This window comes from Colobus angolensis, unplaced genomic scaffold (genome assembly GCF_000951035.1).
Source record: "Colobus angolensis palliatus isolate OR3802 unplaced genomic scaffold, Cang.pa_1.0 Scaffold248, whole genome shotgun sequence".
In the NCBI taxonomy this organism is placed as follows: domain Eukaryota; kingdom Metazoa; phylum Chordata; class Mammalia; order Primates; family Cercopithecidae; genus Colobus; species Colobus angolensis.
Genome location: NW_012115688.1, coordinates 1,680,355 through 1,702,750, shown reverse-complemented (window position 1 = coordinate 1,702,750; position 22,396 = coordinate 1,680,355). Strand labels below are relative to the sequence as shown.

Here is a 22,396-nt window from a genome sequence, read left to right as displayed (position 1 = left end):
TATACTTGTGCCATGTTGGTGTGCTGCACCCATCAACTCGTCAGCACCCATCAATTCATCATTTATATCAGGTATAACTCCCCAATGCAATCCCTCCCCCCTCCCCTCCTCCCCATGGTAGATTTTTTTTAAAATGAGGCATTTAAAGCCTTGGTCTCTTGCTATGTTTCATTCTGAATCCTAAAAGGGATCAATAATTTGATCAGGGCTATTTGATTAAGTTCCCGAACTGTTTGCTCATGGTGCTCTAGCTGTCTCAGTAACTTTTTACCGCATCTCTAAGCCGAAAGATAGACCTAACACTTTGATTTTAAAAGTGGTTTAGCTACGAATAACTTAATAAGTATTTATTTCCTTACAACTGGCTAACAGTGTCAGCGAGATGAGGCCATCTGTGTTTGCTTATTGGTGCTTAAAGAAGTTAGGTTCCTACCTCCCCAGAGACTGGGAAATAGGGGCTGTATCTTTCTTAATGCTTACATTTCAAAGGGGTGGCTCCCAGTTCCTTGAAAGACATTCCTGGGTTGTTAAACTGGCAAGAGGCTGGGAGAAGATTTATATCTGAAAGGGGCAAAGAAAGAATTGACCACAGAAAGTTTTCTGAAGTACAGGCTCTAAGATAAGGGAGGTCAAGTGCCTATAGTCAGCAAGAAACCTATCCAAATTGTGATTAAGCTGAGGGGAATGTGAGTGCCATTTTAGTCCTTATAAATCAGGAAAAAAAAAAAAAAATCCATAATATCCTTTTCAGTTAAAATTGGAAAAATTCTGTAAGCGAAACAGGAAGTTCTCCTCCTTAGTTTTAATAAAGGAGATGGTAAAAACCCCATCACAAATATGTTCTTGCAGGTTTTATAGTTTATTTAGTTGTTAATCTGTAATGAATGAGGGCATTTAAAGTCTTGATCTCAATGTACCTTTCATTCTACATCCTAAAAGTCATCAAAAATCTGATTAGGGCTATTTGAGTCAATAACAAAACGTTCCAGACTTCTTCATCTATGGTGCCCTATGTGTCTCAGTAATTTTCACCGTGCCCCTAGGCCAAAAGACATTCCTAACACTAGAAATATATCCCTAACCTTAAAAAGTGGTTCGGGTCCAAAAAACTTAACAAATATGCCGTAACAACCTAGGAACCTTTTGAAAAAAGTGATATACATGATTTGGGAAATAATTATTTTTAATTAAACACAATTACTTAGTATTTGGACATGTGTGGCTGTTGAACACACCACCATTTCTCAAGACTTGAAATCAGATCAGATTCCAGTGCCAGGCGTGGAGGCGAAAGCCTGTAATCCCAGCTACTCCACAGGCTAAGGCAGGAGAATACAGGAGGCAGAACCCCTGCTGGAATCCAGGAGGCGGAGCTTGCAGTGAGCCGAGATGGTGCCGCTGCACTCCAGCCTGGGCAACAGTGAGACTCTGTCTCAAAAAAAAAAAAAACACCAAAACAACAACAACAACAAAAAACAGATGAGACTCCTAGCCTCATATTTTTGTTCAATGTTGATTTCACGTGGTACTTGCTTTTTAAAAAATCAGTTACCGCCGGGCGCGGTGGCTCACGCCTCTAATCCCAGCACTTTGGGAGTCCAGGGTGGGCGGATCACAAGGTCAGGAGATCGAGACCATCCTGGCTAACACGGTGAAACCCTGTCTCTAATAGAAATACAAAAAATTAGCCGGGCATGGTGGCGGGCGCCTGTAGTCCCAGCTACTCGGGAGGCTGAGGCAGGAAAATGGCGTGAACCTGGGAGGCGGAGCTTGCAATGAGCTGAGATCGCGCCACTGCACTCCAGCCTGGGCGACAGAGCGAGACTCCGTCCAAATAAATAAATAAATAATCAATTACTAAAAATCTGCTCCTCAAGGATAGGATGTGATTAAAGGGAATATATAATGATCTAATGTTGAAAATAAATTACCTCAAGCTAGTTAGTAAGTCACACAGTGTTTGATAGGTGCTGAGTATGACAGATATTTCTCTTGAAGACTTAAATTATCCTGGGAGTCCCTGTGAGTTCTGTTTTGCACCTTAGAGCACCCCGACACACTGCTTGAAATATGTGAATCTATACTGTGTATTCTCCTACATTCCTAGAAGTATACCTCAAGTGAAGAAAGATATTCCTCTGTCTTCCTTTTACCTTTTCTTCTATCTTTATTCCTCCTTTCAGTGTTCGAACAATGTAGCAATTCAGTGTGATAAAATGTTATTTCATGTATGCTATGGATATTTCTGCCAACATATTGAATCCATGTTATGTCACTTAGGGAAAATGAAGGGCTCTGATATAGTGAGACATGTTGAAAATTAAGCAGTCACAACTACCTGAGAATTGGCTGAAATCTGATGAATGTATTGATCTAAGGTTTAGTTTTGTGATTAAAGTGATTAACAACAGACCGAAGCATCATTAGTCATTATGTTATAGTTGAAATCCGTCTTTCTCATGACCATGTGTAAATGGTCAATACTTTAAGATATCTTAAAATGGAAACTGGTGATTGTATCTGCACCTTCTTTTAGGTGTTCACCCAACTACTGTGAACACGGTGGGGAGTGTTCCCAGTCCTGGAGCGCCTTTCATTGTAACTGTACCAACACTGGTTACAGAGGAGCTACTTGCCATAACTGTAAGCGGAACACATCTGCTTTTTCTTGCCCCTGTGATGGTTTCTTTGTCCCGTTTCCCTTTTCATTGCTGTGTGTATATATGTCTGTTCTGTGCAAACTCAGCATCCAGTTGTTAATCCACATCTCATTTCACAAAGTAGTCAAGATAGCCTATAGAAGTACATAATATGAAACAGGTGAGAAAAGAGGAGGATCCCTGGCAAAGGGAAAATACATATAGAAGATGAAAGGTAGCCAAGGATCGAAAACAAATAAAATGCAGAAGGTGAATTTTGCTATCTTGCTCTGTTACTTGAATTGGGCCAGCATTTTGACACTAAACTTTCTAGAAGGCACAGTACAAGTGGAAACATGCTCAGTTACCAAATTCTTATTATTCATGCAATTAAAGAGATTCTCAGAAACAACCCTGGTTCGACTGGGGTGGGGTGGTTTGTGGCATGAAGATTCAGATATCCAACAGGGACTAGATGTCATGGTCTATTTGGAGAGCTGTAACATAATGCCATAGCCTAGGTTATTTACAAACTGCAGAAATGTATTTCTCACCGTTCTGGAGGCTGAGAAGTTCAAGATCAAGATGCCAGCAGATTAGGTGAGGGTGTGCTTCCTGGTTCATAGACTTCCATCTTCTCACGGTGTCCTCACATGGTGGAAGGGCTGAGGCATCTCTCTGGGAAATGTTTTACAAGAGCACTAAATCCCACTAATGGGGGCTTCACTCTCATGGCCTAATCACTTCACTAAGGCCCCACCTCCAAATACCACCATAATGGGGACTAAGTTTCAACATATGCGTTTTGAGAGGACATAAACCTTCAGTCTATTGCACGGATAATCCTTATATTATCTTGCAACCCTATTTAATGAGGGTGATAAGGAAAAGGGTGGTAGATAATGATTAAATTATGATGGTAGATAAATAGTTAATTTTATTCAATACTTTCTAAATGCCAGGTACCGATCTAATATTTAAATGTCCTAGCTTGTTTAATTCTGATGGTCACCCTAGTAGGTGAATACTAGTATAGGCAACTTACTTATAAAGAAATAGATATTAATCTACTTGTTAAAGGCTACTTAAAATAGTTGAGGCAGAGTGAGGATGTGAACATGTGACATCATCTTCTAGAGCCTGGGATAGCAACCAATATCCCTTTTTTCCTGTATTACAAATCATGAATTTTTTTTTCTGATGAAATGGCTTGCATGTGTTTTGAGGCTCATGTTATTGCATTGTCCAGTTGTTCCGGGGCACAAATGGGAAGACCAAAATGCCCATTTTTCTGCCATTTTTTCTGATTATTACTGACATTTCTGAGCAACTGAACTAATACTACCTCCTATATCCTTGATTTAAGACATGGGTGTTAGGTACAAAGCCATCAGTCTCACCACCCTTTGTCTATTACACTGTGCTCCTGCCAGAGTTGAGATTGGAATCCTGGGCTCCCAGCTCTGGGGGCCTGCACAGAGGACCCCCAGAAGCCCTGATTTGGTGCTGGGCGGGACATCACCAAGAGTATCTCCCAGGTCTACCACTATTGCTGGAGTCATTCCTGGGCATGAATTGTGTATATTGAGGTGCCTCATAAGATTTTTATGAAGAATATTAGCTGGTAATAAAGCCACACCTCACCTGTACCCACGTGCCAAGTTATTTGACCCAGGACATCCAGCTAGTGAAGGGACAGTATATTTTAATTCTTTATATCCTCCATTATCCCCATGTAGTAACTAACTCAAAACAGAAAGCTATTCAGTGTTTTCACTGACTATTCATTTTAATTGTTATCAATGACTGAATCTAAATATAAACCAAACAACTCTGAAGACAAAAATTAGATAATAAATAGAGTTACTTTCATCTGTGACCCACAATTTGATCCAATAATTGAGTTTAATTTATTAGGTTCTTGAGAAGACAGCTCTAATAGATTTGAAGGGTTTTTGCCCATAACTATTCTGAGAAATGGAGCCAGAACGACAGTCTTGGCAATAGCGGAGGGCAGGAGATGGAGTTTGCTACAAAGCCTTATTAGGAAATAATCAGTAAATAGTCATGTTATAAAAAGTCAGGTCATGCACATAAATCAACAGTCATGCTATAAAAAGTGAAACCATACACATAATTCAGAAGTCCTTCCAAGTATTCTTATCCAATCCTTTTCCACAACCAGTCCCACCACAAAGTTAGGATATTCTGCCAAACTCTTTCAAGGACTTTATGAACATACGTGTGTGTACATCGAAATGTATAAACTAGTCATTTTTACATACCCACGTCAGTGCACAAAATGCAAATGTGACTGGAAAATGAACCATGCTTATATCTCTATCAGCATGATATATAATAGGAACAAAATAAAACCATCATACTGTGGAGAAGTGTGGAAGTAAATTTACATGATTACTTGAAATTTTGGTAACATTGAACAAATTAGCCATAGTATTTCACGTTGTCTAAACACTCATTAACATAATTTTCAAAACTAAAATAGATTCGGGGCAAATATTCAGGGGATTGTTTATTTCTCGTTTCACAGAATAAAATGCTTAACAGAAGCTATTGGTATAATTGGCCAAGTGTTCAATGAGAGGTGTGCATTATACACAAGTATTGATATGAAACTTTGTACATAGCAAATTTAGGATTATATAATTAAAAACATCCAAACATCCGATTATGGATCTAAACATGTTGAAACCACTTGAGGACATAGTTCATACAAGTATTTCTTCTGCTTTGAATTTTAATTATCTTGAATTCTCGTTATGGCATTGGTGGGAGTTTCTTTTGTAAATTACTCTAGAAATTCTTGATGAGGAGTTTTGTGAATCACATTTGTTTTGTGAAAAAATATTTTATCTATAGTTAATTTTCTGTGGGAATGGAGTACAGTTATAACATGATTCAAAATGTTTCTATTATATAATTATTGGCTAACAGCAGATTATTTAAGGAGGTTACACTGTTGTGCTTCAGACATTAGGTTATTACAAGGTGCTACTAGATTTAGAAATTCCAAAATGTGTGCCGCAAGATAAGTTATGACATTATACTTACAAGGCTCTAACATTTAAACACCTACCTTCTCTTTCCTTGTTCTTCAGAATATCAAACTGGCTAAATTTTGGTTTTGACCAAGTGATTTCATTTTCATTTAGTAATTTTAAAAAGTCATAAAATCAACCTCATTTTTTTCTATCAAATCACTTTCATCTATATTAACTTTAAAAAAGAATGAGTTTTATTTTAAAGTAAGTTTTGCTTTTCTCCTGGTCAGTAATGTACATATTAAATTTCAAGACTTGCAGTATTTCATGTCCAAAATAAAAGTTGAGATTCATTTCATGCTATTCCATTAATGATGTTTTTTTTTTTAAAGCTATCTATGAGCAGTCATGTGAAGCCTATAAGCACAGAGGAAATACTTCAGGGTTTTACTATATAGATTCAGATGGAAGTGGTCCCCTGGAACCATTTCTTCTATATTGCAATATGACTGGTGAGTTAACCAGCTTTTATTTTATAGTTAAATTTGCATGCATGTTTTAAATATGCAAAATTAAAATGAAATAAGCAGAATGTTGACCTAATTTGCAACTTGATTAAAATGTGTATTGTTCCTTAGAAAAACTGGACGTAAATCTTAAAAAAATAGTTAAATGGTAATGACTTTAAATATCTTTTTTAATGCATGTGGCATCTGTGTAAAACATCTGATAATAAATGTTTCCAATTATGTCCCCAAGCAAAAAGGATAGATTATTTCTGGGAGAAGATTGATACATGTAAAACTTTGGAGAATATTTACTTTTTAAATGTATGTAAACATAAAGCTTACGTCTTCTTGAATCCTTTACTTACATGAGTTTACATAGAAATTAATAAACATGGGAAATGTGTTTGATTAAATGCAATATTCATCCATAATTTAAAACACTCAACAAATTGCCAATAGAAGGAAGTTTCCTTATTTGGATAAAGACCAGAAAACCTTATAGCATATATTAGTCTACAGTGGAATTTGAAAGCTTTTCCTGTTACCGCCTTTAATACCATTCTCGTCACCATTGTACTGGAGGTCCTAGGCAGTGAAATAAAGGAAGAGAAAGAAATGGAAAACATAAGGATTGTGGAAAAAAAGTCTAAGATTCTCATTATTCATAGATAATCAGGTTATGTATTAAAATACTCTAAACAGTTTACAGATGAACTATTAAGATTAGGATTGCCATTGAACAATAAATAAAATTCATTTTATTTTTGTATATCAACAATAACAATTAGAAAATAAACTTTTAGGAGATCGTATTTTCAATAGCACAAAATGCCTCAAACACATGGTAGTAAATCTAATGAAAGATGTACAAGGTTTCTACACAGATAAGTATAAAATGCCCTTTAGATGAACTAATATCCTAAATAAATGGAGGAATATAAAATGTTCATTGATCATGCCTGTAATCGCAGCACTTTGGGAGGCCAAGGCAGGTGGAGACCATCCTGGCCACCATGGCAAAATCTCGTCTCTACTAAAAATACAAAAATTAGCTGGGTGTGGCACGCGCTTGTGATCCCAGCTACTCAGGAGGTTGAGGCAGGAGAATTGCTTGAACCCAGCAGGTGGAGGTTGCATTGAGTTGGGATTGTGCCACTGCACTCCAGCCTGGTGACAGAGTGAGACTCAATCTCAAAACAAAAAACAAAAAAACAAAAAAACAAAAAAAAAGTTCATTGATTAGAAGACTCAATATTGTATAATATCAGTTCTTCCAAACTAGATACTGATTCAGTGCAAACCTAAATTAAAACTCAAGCAGGGTGTTTGTTTATAGGTTGGTGTGATTATTTTGGTGAAAATCAACAAGCATATTCTAAAATTCATGAGTAAATACGAAGAGGCAAGAAGAACCAAGTCAATCTTGAAGAACAAATTTGAAGGATTCAACTCTACTAGATAGATATAGGCATTATACAGATAGCTATGTAAAGCTGTATTTAGCTGTCGCAAAGATAAATAAGCCAATAAAAACAAAATAGGGAATTTATAAACAGACTCACTCATATATGGATAATTGATTTATGGCCCAGGTGGCATTGATATGTAATGAAGGAAAGATGGTCTTTTCAACCAGTAGTGCTGCTGCAAATTGTATTTAAATGTCAGTAAAAGGAGTATTGATCTCTTCCTCATCACACACACACACACACAAAATAGATTCTAGATGAACTGTGCTGTCCAACATGGTAGCCACTAGCCAGTGCCTATTTAAATTCTAATTTAATGAAAATTAATTACAAAACAAAATTACTGCATTTTAAAAATTTAAACTTAAATTTAAAAATTTAACTAAAATAGGATTAAATTACAGCTGGATACAGTGGCTCACACCTGTAATCCCAGCACTTTGAGAAGCCAAGGCGGGGGCATCATTTGAGCCTAGGAGTTCGAGACCGGCCTGGGCAACATAATCAGACCCCATCTCTATTTTTCTCTTTTTAAGTTTACTTTCTCAGTCTCTCTGGCTGCATTTTAACTGCTTAATAGCCTCCCGTGGCTAGTATGGAGTGTATCATTGTAGATGTAGAACCTTATCATTTGCTGAAAGTTACTTTGAACTGAGATCAGTGTAGCCGAGTGCTGTGTTAGAAGTCAATATTTTATAGAGCAAAACCAAAGGAAAAGGGCAATATCATTATACCTTGAGGCAGAGGGTGTTGCAAAGGGAGATTCGGTACTTAAAATTGGGGAAAGTATCTTTCAGGCGGAGGAAACAGAAACTACCAGGTTCTGAGACAGGTGATCTTACCAGGTGTGTTCAGAAAACAACAACAAACCTAGGACAGCGGGAGTATGGTGAGTAAGTGGGGAGTAGGAAGAGAGGAGAGAGTCAAGTAGGATGGGGAGGGAAAGAGTATGGGCTTCATGGCAATGTTGTAAGACCTTTGGTTTTTTACTCTGAAATGAGATGAGAAGACACTGAGGCATTTTAAGAAATGGTGGGATGCAATCTAACTTCCTTTAATTGGATTGCAACTGCTCCTGGGTTAGGGAATGCTTCTTCAGGAGCAGGGGTGGAAAGGAGTGAGGAGACTATGCATACTGTACTTTATAAGAGTTACGAGACCGTTTCAAGTCATGCAAAAATCCAGTACTGATTGTACCAGAGAATAGCACTGTAGCTGGAGGAAAGGTGTTAGATTTTTCTCTTTGCATACCTATGATGTGTGAGAAAACAAAAAGCCAAAAGTAACCACACAGTTTTTGCCCTGGGCCATTGAGTGTTTGAACTGTCCTTATTTAAGATGCGATCAGACAAGGTTTAAGGGAAAGATCATAAGCTCTGTTTTACACACCTTTTTTTTTTTTTTTTTTTTGAGTTTGAGATGTCTGTTTTTCCACTTTCAAACAAGATTCTGAGGAGGCATTTGAATTTGGGAGCAACCGCTTCTTTATAGTAATGGATGTGTAGTTCTAAAAACTGCAGGTCGTGGCAAACTCTGTGCCAACACATATTTTGGCAGAAATTGCTATAGAATGTATCTTCAAAGGTTTTTCATTTAACACACTTGGTGGCTTCCATTTATCTCACAACCATTGAGGGCATTGCCCCATACACGAAAACAACCCAAAACAAATGGTGGTTCCTGCATATGTGTCTTCTCAATGAAGCTCTCCTGCCTGGACAGTACGAATGCCCAGACAGCACTGCAGGTGGTTCTGATCCAGAGCAACCACTGAGGTGGGTCAATGGAAAACATATCATGGATCTTCCCAAATGATTCTTATGTGTCCTTAGGTTTGGGAATCACTGTTTTAGACATCATGGTTCTCAAACTTTAGTATGCACTGGCAACTCTGGTACGTGAGAATTAAACATAACAAATGTGAGAGGACTTTACAGAGAAAAAAAGAGAAGACTTTACAAGTGTAAGATATGAATTCCAGTGCCAAAATGCTTTATTATTTTGTTTTCAGCTTGGATAGGTTGGATTGTGAGTGAGATTTATGTAACAATCCACCACTGCAAACCTGTAAATTCTATGTTCCCATAAATGCATCCGGAGCTATACACATACACATGTTATAGAAAGTTTCATTCTGAAATTAGACAGTGATAGGTTGATAAATATCTCTAGCCTTTGAAGCTTTAAGAAGCACACACACACACACACACACACACACACACACACACACCCTATCCATTCTCATTGTTTGCAGTAGTTATGTTCTGTAAAGTAACCAGAAACACTGGATTAGAAAACACTGAACAAATTATTCCTAGCGGGAAGCACAGTAAGATTAGTTTCCTGCAAGCCTCTGGTCACAATGGTCTCATCCACCAATCAATACATAATCTTGTTTTATGTGTGTTTCAGGTTAAGGACACCTTATTTAATACATACTGTTGATTCATTAACATTGAGCTCATGGCCAAGAGCACTGTAGCTCAAGCTTGAGCAAAGCTTATCTCACACGTGTTTTCTTTCTAAGGCTCAGTGCATGCAGCCTTCTGTGCTTAGGAACTCGACAACATTTCTGGGAGTGGGGGGACATTTTAAACAGCAAAATCACCAACCAGTAGCACAAAAATCCAAAAATATGGCACTTAATAGACTACAAATGAGACATTTGTTTATTGTATGAGAGCTGAAACAAGAAAACAGTGTTTCCTTGTTCAGCTCTAACGGGGCATGTGAATGTCAGGCAGGCCCAATTTTTGCGGCTCTGTATATGTTCACAAATGACTGTGAAAGCGTTGGGGTTACAAATGAATTTTAGCAAATAGGCAAATTCACAAATAATGAGAATCCGTGTGTAATGAATATCGACTACATATCTTATGTTTATTATGGGCAATAATTTAGCAATTTATAGGCCATATGTATTTTTTATTATCTAAGTGATAAATTATCAATTTTATTGTATTGAATACATTATTTAAATTAAATCAACATTTACTTTTTTAATATTAGATAGCAAATTAATGTACCTTATTATAGAAAATGTGTCTTTGATAAACAAATTATTTGGGGAGAAAAATTGTAGTTAAGACTAAACATTTCTAAGAGACCTGAAGAGTATGTATGTGTGTGTGTAGAGAGAGAGAAAGAGAGAACAAATTCCATGTTTTAGGAGCTTAGATTTTGAAATGAGGTCAGATGGGTCATAGATCCCAAATAAAAAAAAAAAAAAAATGACTGGAGTTACTGGAAGTATGCAGAGATTAAAGGTGCTTCATTCAGCAAGATTATGTAAAAGTATTGATGAAAAAGAGGATATTCAGAAAATTTTTAAAGCCACATGGATAGCAAGATATTCAGAAATACAGATACCCAGAGACAGCTAAATGTCTCCAGTAGCTCTAGAATGTAGGAACATATTCAGGCAAAAGTGACAACCCCAGAGTAATGTAACCCAGTGAGAAATACATGTTACTACTTGAAACTTTCCTTATTGATCTGGTTTTGCAAATGAGGAAGCCAAGAATGGGGGAGGTTAAGTGTAGGAGGTATAGCTTGAAACTCTCTTTATTGATCTGGTTTTGCAAATAAGGAAACCAAGGCTCAGGGAGGTTAAGTGTAGCAGGGTGAAAATATTGGTAGGAATAGATCAAGCACTGGTCTCTTTTCTCACAGCCTGAAAGTTTTTCCACTAGGAAGGGTTACCTTCTATCAATATTTCATTGCTTGCAGCCAAGAATGTATCTTCTAATTATATAGATCAGGTATGGTGAAAATAAGACAAAATGCTGAATCACCAACTTGCAAATATGTGTCTTATTAAAAAATCTAGTTATTAGTCTAGAACTAGTGTCAAATGATTCCACATGTATTAAAATACCTCTAAGCATTATAAGCTAAAATATACAAAAAAAATTTCTCTATTTTGAATGGATAATTTCTTAAACAATGTTAAAAGTTGAAATTTCTTTGTAAACAGTTTTCCAAACATAATTTTAAAATAATTAGTTAGAATAAGGTGAATCCCAGTGGCTGTTTCTTTTTCTTTTCTTTTCTTTCTTTTTTTTTTTTGAGACCAAGTTTCACTCTTGTTGCCTAGGCTGGAGTGCAATGGCACGATCTCAGCTTACCTAAACCTCTGCCTCCCGGGTTCAAGCATTTCTCCTGCCTAAGTCTCCCGAGTAGCTGGGATTACCACCACGCCCAATTAATTTTGCATTTTTAGTAGAGATGGGGTTTCTCCATGTTGGTCAGGCTGGTCTGGAACTCCCGACCTCAGGTGATCTGCCTGCCTAGGCCTCCCAAAGTGTCGGAATTACAGGCATAAGCCACTGCACCCAGCCTTCATTGCTTTTTCTATGATGAAATTGTTTCACATTCAAGAAGTTTCTCATTACCAAACATTGCACTGTAAGGATGATTGTTCCACAGGGAAGAAATCGATGAGTGCTGGAACAGAGACTTTCAAGTTTTTCTAAAAGTGAAAATTCTGTGGGTTAAACTCACCCCTTCGCATGGCCCCATTACCGAGACCCCCGGGTTTAGTTTCCCTGACTCAGTAAGTTTAGAGTACAAGGCCCGGGTCTCTGTATTATTAACAAGTACCCCATGTGCTTCTGAGATAGGAGCTCCTGAGACCATTTCAGGAGAAAGCTGGAGAGCATTAGACTTATAATAGCATAATTATTTTTAGTTTAGAGATTTCAATAATAAAGGCCTTCTTAACAGCTATGAGGGTTAATAAATAACTGTCCACTATTCAAATGCAGTCCTATTTACATCAGGTTTTGCTCCAGAAGGCTAGCTGTCTCCCCTCCTGTCTCCTGCTTTCCTTAACACAGCACTTCCTACCTGCTCTTAGTCTTTATCGCATCTATCACTTTCAGCTATTAAGCATGAAGTAACACAAGCTTTGCAACTGTATTGCTTAAACAGCATGTTTTCTCTTTGCACTGTTATCACACTAAAAAATAGCAGCCAGCCTAAGGTAAATCAAGTTCTTAATTACTCAGTTGCTTTATTTACAAATAGTGAAATCTCTTCAGGAAAAGACGTGAGTAGACCCAAACTACCATTCAATGTAGACTTTCTGCCTATTTCAGCCATCTCTTATTCATTTCCCTGTCTCCTTACCCTACCACTCTTTTTGTATCTAGTAAAAGATAATTTGTAACAAAGTCAAATCATGATTGTCATGCAGATATGAAAATAAAAGTTAAAAAATTTTAAAGATGTTTAAAATGCATTATTAATGAAGAAATTGGAAAGATATTACAACCTGTTCAAAGGAGAATCCAAAGAAAAGACGTATCTACATGTTAGGAACACGGAAACAAATGTGCATATGGAGGCAACACTGGATTCATCCATGGTGGGGGAGGGAAGTCACCAGAACCTCAACCAGGTAGAAGTTGCTTGTCTACAGACAAGAATTATTTGTTGTAAGGAAACAGTGCTTTTATTTCCAGGCAAAGACAAAAAACAAAAAGTGTCTGGCAACCTACGTTAAAGGATGATTAAATGTGTCTTGGAAGTTAGAGATAGTGAAGAGCTCTGAAGAGATTTAAAGGCTTATCTTCCCCAGATGCATTTGCTTATTTTCTAAGAGTAATAAAAACCTAAGGGCTTGTACCTTCTCTCCTCTAAAGAAAATTTGTGACATTCCAGAGCCAAAGTCTCTCTATCACTCTATGGAGGGGAGGAGGAGAGAGTGTGCTAGGTACTCTCTGTAAGCCCAAGCCTCATAATTTTATGATCCTCCTCTTGTGGTACAACTCCAGCAGGCACAGCTCTATCTAGCACTCACTGCATCTGCAGGTGGGAAATTCAGGTATGAGGGATTGATGCTGATGAGATTCTCTGTGAGCGAATGGTCTCTGATTCAGAGGTCCTCTGTGTCTGTTAGTATAGATTAGTCAGGTAGGTAGGTAGTAGACAGATCAATAAACAGATAGATATAATCTGTGTATTGGCAAGATAACTCCTTAACTTGCAAGTAGGGTAAAATCTCAGGGCCCTTCACAGTTCCAGACTTAACATTATTTAGCAATTCTGTTAGTTATCTACAATTTATAGAATTATATAACAACTCAAAGGCAACGAAAATGTCAGAGCCACTGCAGCGTCTGAATCGGATAACCTAGGAGGTTGTGCTCTAATCTAGACAATGCATTGTTTTTATTCATTCATTTGTTTATTCCCTCATTTCTCCAACAAATGTCTTCTGCATTTTGTATCAAGCCTTGTGCTATGTGCTGGAGATATGATTGTTACCAGATCAGAAATTATTGCTATTCTCATAGAGCTTGCAGACTGGTAGGAAAGACCGATAAAGTCAACGACAAAGTATTGAATTACAAATTGTGATGAAGTCTGTGTCTTTTACTACTCTTCCTTCTAAACAGGTGTTTGTAGAAACTTCAGATCACTCAACCATGTCTGAAAGAACAGTAAAGAGGCTCTAATTTGAGACTTTTGAGAGATTTCCAGATTAATGAAGCACGTGAGGTTTGGAACCTGGCTTTTAAGGCCCCTATCTCTGTTGCTCAAAATCTATTGTGACAATTTCTTTGTGTCTGTTCTGCCTTGGAAATCTAGATGGCCTGATAAGTGTGGCATCCGTTTAACATTGTACCTTGTAGTGCTTTTTATTAGAGAATAAAATCACAGGGACTATCATAACATTGAAATATTTTAGAATTTCAAAAGGAAACATTGATATGAGCTACTCTTTGATGGTTGCCAGGCACGGTGGCCTTGAATCTCTTGCAACACCTTTAAAAACCTTTAGAATCAGGTGTTAATTGTGACCCAGTGGATGCTAAACTACAGGGAAGTCTCACTCAGTGTGATCCAGAAGGGAAAGAGACAAAAGCTTCAAGCAGGTATATTGTCCGCCTCTCTTGGTAGCTAGCTTCTTGCATGCCATTGATTTACCACAAGAAAAGGTGAATAGTTTTTTTGAACAAAAGAAACAGAGTCTAACAGAGGCTAGGCTGTCAGATTTGTCTAGTTAATAATAGCCTTAAACTTCCAATAGCCAAGGTCGAGTTGGCTGAAATTATAGAATTTCAGACTTCGTTCTGCCAATTTAATTTCCAATTTTGGAAAAGGAGGCTCAGGTATTACCTGACTTGCCTAAGGGCACAAGATGCTTGCCAGATCTGCAACTCAGATCTCTTGACGACTTCGACATTGTACTGCTGGCCACCCGTAATTTTATTGGCTGGTAGATTAAGTTCTGCTTGAGAGCATTCTACTGTTGAAGGGTGTACTGAAATGCAAGGGGGAAATGCAAAAATAACAGCTATTGTTTCGCAGAAAAATAGTAATCCACACGTGGAAGGCAATAGGTCTGTGAAGTTAGTCCAGCCTCCTTTAGCCAGCCTCTCTAGTCCAAACTCTGATGACTGGGAAAGGAATGGGAATGAAATTTTCAAAGTATACCTCCTTGTTTGGATTGTTGATCCATGTGAATGTCTTAGCTAAAAGGAGTGGGGAATGTTTTGCCTACTATTACTGTTTTTCTCCAATTTGGGATATTCCTCTGTATTACAGAAGAGTTATGTGACTTAACAGCATATATGTAGTGGAGTTTTGACAACTTCCACTCTGTTTTTTGCCTACTAAATCAGAGGCTTTTTGATTTATCTGTTCTTGTGTCTGCATATATCACAGAAAATATAATATAAAGTCTATTACTGGTAAAGTTGAAGGGCAGATATCATATACCTATTGTCTGTTACAAACATTGTGGGATTTTTATTTCATCTAAGAAATTTTGGTAATCAGCATGATGGAAATGTTTACAGACATTCAGGAACCAGTAGTGATAACTCTAGTATATACTCAAAGATATTTTACTTTTGTGTTGGTTGAGATGCTGTGTCAGATGCATACAATTCAGAAGAGTAACTTCCTATTGTACCGTCTAGCTGTGCAGATCACATGATATCAAAATGAATACTTTAAATTTAATTTTAAAAAGATGCACACTCATAGTTAAATGTTGATTAAAGAGGTATATAGAGGGCTACAAAGTTTTGACTTTATTTTTGCTGATACCATGAATAGTAGTTAAGAGTAGAAAAGTGGCTGCTTACATTATGTAATATAAACTATTTCATGAATTCTGATATGCACTTTTTTTCATATTGTGATATCACTGGATTTTGGATGTGTTGATGAATAATGTTTTTTAGTTATAATAGGCAGCATTTTTTCCTTTCTTGCAGTGAAATAAAATAGTGATGCATCTTTAAAAAGATAGAATATCAGATTCAGTGAAATAAAATACATCACAAAAAAAAATCAGATTTCCTAATATTTTTCATCATAAATATTGTGTGGCTAAATTATATGAAAATGTTAAATAAAATCACTGTAAATGCATGGCAATAGTATATATTTCAGGAAAAACAATCACTTACCATAACTTAACAATTCTGAGAATCCATTTGTGTTGATTCTACCTCTCAGAGAAGTTTGATGATTAGAAAAATTTGACTCAGATAAAAGGTGATTTTGATTTTCTTTATTTATTTTAACTTTTGCAGACTAGTGATGGTCTCCTCTCTTTCTCCCCCCATTTCTGCATACAAGAAACTACATGGACCATCATACAGCACAACGGGTCTGACTTAACAAGAGTCAGAAATACTAATCCAGAGAACCCATATGCTGGGTTTTTCGAGTATGTGGCCAGCATGGAGCAACTTCAGGCCACTATTAACCGTGCGGAGCACTGTGAACAGGAGTTTACTTATTACTGCAAGAAGTCACGGCTGGTCAATAAGCAAGGTCAGTAAACCATGGTGTCTGTCTTGTTGCACACATCACATCATGCACTTATTCAATGAGCTCCTGAGGATTTTAATTCTGCAAAGTGGTGGCATCTAGCCACTAAGGGTATATGATCTCGCATTCTTAGTAAACATGTCACAGTCTGGAAGTCACAAAGATGCTTCTGCCTGAAGAAAAGAACAAGGTCAATTTACACTGAGCTTTATTCAAAGCCTTGATCGCTTTTAAACTCTCTTCCTGGCCTTAATTGGATAACTTTACAGCAGAGGCCTCCTTCTGATACTCAATGAATGCACAGTGTTTATCCCTGATAAAGGGCAAGTGACACGTAAGGTTTATTTTATTGTGGAAAACAGCTAATAAAAATACGACTTAGTTTTCTGAAAGTAAGTATTCTATGTGCCTCTTTTTCATGGATTGTTGACAGCCTCTGGGTATAATTGAATATTAGAAAAGGCTGCCAGAGACACAGTTGATTCACTAGTTCAAGGAGGAATCAGAAAACCATCTTAACTCTTTATTTGATTCTACTGTGAATAACCAGTCTGCTCCTGAATTCTGGTTTTGGTCTTATGTTTTCTTTCTTTAGGGCGTCTCATTATGTCAGAGCCTCTGTTCCCATCACATCTGCCTTACAGTAGGCCTTAATGAGCTAAGTCTTTTTTTTTTTTTTTTTTGAGGCGGAGTCTCGCGCTGTCTCCCAGGCTGGAGTGCAGTGCCACCATTTCGGCTCACTGCAAGCTCCACCTCCCAAGTTCACACCATTCTCCTGCCTCAGCCTCCAGAGTAGCTGGGAATATAGGCGCCTACCACCACGACCGGCTAATTTTTTTGTGTATTTTTAGTAGAGACGGGGTTTCACCATGTTAGCCAGGATGGTCTCGATCTCCTGACCTCGTGATCTGCCTGCCTCAGCCTCCCAAAGTGCTGGGATTACAGGCGTGAGCCACCATGCCTGGCCCCAATGAGCTAATTCTTGAAGTCACTGCAAGAGCTTTCCAACTGGCCTCCTAGCTTGTCATCTCTTCATATCTTCTAGCCATCCAATGGAAAATCCGAAGTATTACTCTCTGTTAAGAAAATTAACCTTTAAGAAATGCCGCTCCCACTTTTAAGAAACACAGTTCTATTTAAGAAGGTCTACCTCCTTTCTGTTATTTGTCTGTCCGACACAGCCTGTTCTGCTGGATCCTGGAACTGTGTATTCTGTGTCCACCCTGCTTGTGCAACCCTCGTGCCACCCTCTAACACTTATTTTCTAGCAGTAGCATTGAGTTGTATTTTTCTTCACATATTAGAGAAAATTCTAAGACATCTGTACAATAAAGCAACTTTTTTCATGTTCACTCCTGCTTGTCCTAAGAAGGGCTGGAGTTCCGGATAGAATGACAAAAATTTAAAAAGAAATTTGTTTCATATAGGAATAGCATATGTCATAGAGATCATGCAAAAATGCTGAACTGTTGTTCTGACATTTGAACCCTGCATTTCTGATTCTCTATTTACTTTCCACCCACTAAAAATCAGATTATTTTCTCCCCTATGACTGACTACCCCCTTGCCCTTTTTCTCCTTTTTCTCCTCCTCATTTTCCTTTTCCAGAACGTTCTCATTTGGCCTCTACCCCTCCAATCCCATCTTTCTGGAACCCACCCAAAACTTATCTCCTCCTGAAACCTCAATTCTGTGTGCAAATGAGGATCAGACAGTTGTAGTTCGAAAGCATAAGATTTACAGCTGGAGGTGCGGGTGTGTTTCTCATTGGCTAGGTGCATCTAGAACATAGATAGATGAAACCTTGATTACTGAAATGGACGAATGGTTAATGAATCTCAGTCTTTGTTTTCTTTTTTCCGAAATGGGACCAATGATACCAGCCTCACAGGGGTGCAGTGATGTTTGGGTGGCATAGCACATACAAAGTGCATGGCATGAGCCCCCCTCATTTCCAGCTCTCCGGGGCATTGTGGCCATAGTGACCATATACAGTTTAGTTTCTAATGGGTTGTTCATTGTTGCTAAATATTCATACTAGAACAAAAAAAACCAGATAAACAAATCTGGAATGGTATTCTAAGAATAAGAATGGTAATTATGGAAGGGTAAATGAATGCTATGGAACAAAATGAACTCAAGTCATTTATGTGGTCACGCAGTATATGTCTTTCAGTATTTGGCTTATTCTATTTAGTATAATGCCTTTCATGTTCATCCATGTTGTCACAAATGGCAGGACTTCCTTCTGTTTAAGGCTGAATGATATCCCATTGTGTGTGTGTGTGTGTGTGTGTGTGTGTGTGTGTGTGTGTGTGTGTGTGTATCACGTTTCCTTTATCCATTCATCAATGGACAGTTAGGTTTCTCCATATCTTGGCTATTGTGAATAAAGCTGCAATGAACATTACAGTGAAAACATCTCTTCAAGATACTAAAGATGTTATGCTGAGTGAAATAAGCCAGACACAGAAAGACAAATACTTCATGATCCCACTTATATATGGAATCTAAAAATGTTGAGCTCATAGAAACAGTAAAAGAGTGATTTTTAGGGAGGGGGGTTGGTGTGGAGATATTGGTCAAAGGGTACAAATTTGCAGTTGTAAGATGAATACATTCTGGAGAGGTAGTATACAGAATGATTACTGTAGTTAACAACAGTGTATTGTATATGTGAAATCTGCTGAGAGAGTTGATCTCGGTATTCTCACCATAAAAATATAAAGTAGCTATGTGAAGTGGTGGCTATGTTAAATCGTGTGATTGTGGTAGTCATTTCAGAACATTGCTTTGCACACCTTAAATGTGTACAATTTTTATTTGTTAATTTTACTGCAAAGCTGAAAAATAAAACATAAGAAAATACAAAAAGAAGGATTGTTATCACAGTTGACAAAGAAGTCCAGCTGTAACAGAACCAGAAAGCAAAATCCCTGAGGGACTGGTGAGTAAACACCACACAAAGTAAAGGGGCTTGATATGGTTTGGCCGTGTCCCCACCCAAATCTCACCTTGAATTGTAATAATCCTCACGTGTCAAGGACAGGGCCAGGTGGAGATAACTGAATCACAGGGGCAGTTTCCTCCATACTGTTCTCATGGCAGTGAATAAGTCTCATGAGATCTTATGGTTTTATAAATGGGAGTTCCCCTGCACAAACTCTCTTGCTTGCCACCATGTCAGATGTGACTTTGCTCTTCCTTGCCTTCTGTCATGATTGTGAGGCCTCCCCAGCCATGTGGAACTAAGAGTCCATCAAACCTCTTTTCTTTATAAATTACCTAGTCTCAGGTATGTCTTTATTAGCAGCATGAAGACAAATACAGGGGTTGACCAGAATGTGTCAGGAATCCCCATCTTTAAGGCCGGTTGTGCCTGTGCACTTTTTTTTTAATGCTTCCCTGGTGTTTCAGGCTCAATAACCAGCTTTAGAAAGTTAACTCCAGAAAAGCGTGGAAGAGGGGATCCCAAAAGGCATGGAACGTGGCTAAATACACAAATTTTTCTCAGGTTGGTGACCTCATGATTCATGTGGAATAGATTTGAGGTGGAGAGAGTTAAAAGAGCTGAGGTCACAATAAGAGATACAATGGGGTAGAACAGGAAGTTGTTTTCAGACAAGGTAGATTTAGAGTTTCAGATCTTGGTGATTTAGTGTCAAGTGATAATGATGCCATACATGAAGGAATAAAGTGAAATGTCTATGAAAATACGTTTTCAGCTGCTGGGGATCTGTGATTCAGACCACGGGAAGGATGAATGGGAATGCTCAAGTCATTTAGGATTTTAATTATGGGAGGTGGAATGTTCCACCATAGCCACGGGTATTTTTTACCTTTAATTTTTATTTCTCAGGATTTTAAAAATTCATTCCTATAGTTATTTAAATTCCTTAGTACATTTTTTTAAAAGTCTTGGATTGAATCAATGTCTGAAACCTTAAAAAACATTCAGTGATTTCTATTTTATAGGGAAGACAGGAAATTTAGATGTGGGAATATGGTTCAGTATTTAACAATTTATTTTTCTTTTTAATCTATGAAAACAATGTTTTAAGCAGTGTATTGAAATATATTTATTAAGTATTTCAAGTAGTAATTTTCACCTTGTGGTGAAGGGCTAATCATGTAATTAAAAAATGATGAAGTTTCTTCATATTAATGCATTTATGCATAACACAGCTTTTAATAACTCTTTGCTGGTTTTTTGTTTTTGTTTTTGTTTTGACGTGGCCAGACTGACATGCATAGTAACCCTGGGAGAGAGGTTGTCAGCATTAGCACAGGGACTAATAGTAAGTTAAAATGAGCATTGGCATTTGTAAGCAAGGGAGAAATTAGTAAAAATCCCAGATTCTCTGTAGGGCTAATGGTGACAACTTAAAGGTTTGAAAGTCGACAGAAAAATGATCAAGCGCCTTTGAGAAGCTGACTGATTCTATGTTGCTTACATTCTTCTCATGCCCTGATTCTCAGATGACTACAATTTTTCCTCCATACTTTTTATTTTTTTCATGATAGATTGGCTACATGCTTCACGCACTTCTCCGAAAATCCTTGCCTAGATGTTCTGTCTGTTCCTTGCTCTAGTTCCTTGGCATCATGTTTAGTCTTAACTCAGAAGGAGCTGGTAGCTGAACATTTATCGTACGAAGAGACGCATTTGGCTGAGGGAAACTTCTTTTGAGTGTAATATTCGCTTCCAGCATGAAGATTTTTCAGTGTTATTTCTGTAGACTTCAAATAAATAGCCAAGCCATTAAATGGAAGATAAAATATATACTTCCAAATAAATCTTAAGTCATGACAGGGGAGTGCCAAATCATGCCTTACATTTATTAAACAGCTAGGATATTTTTAGAGAATAAATTTATTGAGATAAATCAGGGACTTTACATAACATTCCATAATGCTTTAATGGGCATTTCATGATTTCAAATCAATTTTGCTTTGGTATGTTAATTATTGTGATTTATATTTTGATGCTAACTTGTTTCAAAATTATTTTTAAAGAAATTGTATATGTGAGCTGCTCTCAATCCATTTTTTACTATCATGCCTAAATTAAATAGGAACCGCTGGTTTCTTTTCTACCCAAGAACAAATGTATTGGTCATTTAAGCCTAAATAATAACTTCTTTATTTAAAAAGTTTTCTTAAGGAAATGCCAGCAATTACACTGTTTTGCATATCCTTAAATCAAATCAATCTTTCTCCTTTTATTCTTTTTAATGATTTTGGAAGAAAAGGAATTATACTGGGAGAGAAGGTGGTGGGACATAAAGCAGATGCCACATTTCTCACGTTTGTCTTTCAGATGGAACCCCTCTGAGTTGGTGGGTAGGAAGAACCAATGAAACGCAAACCTACTGGGGAGGTTCTTCACCTGATCTTCAAAAATGTACTTGTGGATTAGAGGGAAACTGCATTGATTCTCAGTATTACTGCAATTGTGACGCTGACCGGAATGAATGGTGATTTCCGTATGATTTCTTTATGCAAGAAAAAGTTCATTAAAAAATTAATCACTCAAAGTATGTATAGCTAGCCAGATACTGAACAAGTTAGTGCAATGAAGTAATTAAACAAAGATATGTTTTAATGAAACATGGTATAGTCAATATAGTCCTTAGTATTAAGTCAATGCCTTTTTGAGTTATTTTCTGTAATGGACCGTAAGTCATGCACATTTTAATTTTATAATCAAACAGAGATACCTGTTACATGGGGAATTAATTATTATTCCTTTTAAAACTATATATAAGTAGGTATTCTATTATCTTAAAAATATATTTACAGCCAAAGCACATTTCTTCAATAATCTACCTATAAAACGTTTAAAATTATCAACTTAGAATTTACTACAATTATTTTAACACGCAATTCTTTTTTTTTTTTTTTTTTTTTGAGACGGAGTCTCGCTCTGTCGCCCAAACTGGAGTGCAGTGGCCAGATCTCAGCTCACTGCAAGCTCCGCCTTT

General features: G+C 37.3%; 1 protein-coding gene across 2 annotated transcripts in view; it reads left to right on the top strand.

Moving 5' to 3' along the window:
• CNTNAP4 (contactin associated protein-like 4) overlaps positions 1-22,396 on the top strand; it is a 279,155-nt gene that overhangs the window by 193,199 nt on the left and 63,560 nt on the right. For both annotated transcript variants that reach the window (XM_011945986.1, XM_011945987.1), the window contains 4 exons: positions 2,537-2,643; positions 6,034-6,153; positions 16,218-16,415; positions 21,733-21,889. In XM_011945986.1, coding sequence (XP_011801376.1) covers positions 2,537-2,643; positions 6,034-6,153; positions 16,218-16,415; positions 21,733-21,889 — 582 coding nt within the window. The remainder of the gene's footprint in view (positions 1-2,536; positions 2,644-6,033; positions 6,154-16,217; positions 16,416-21,732; positions 21,890-22,396) is intronic.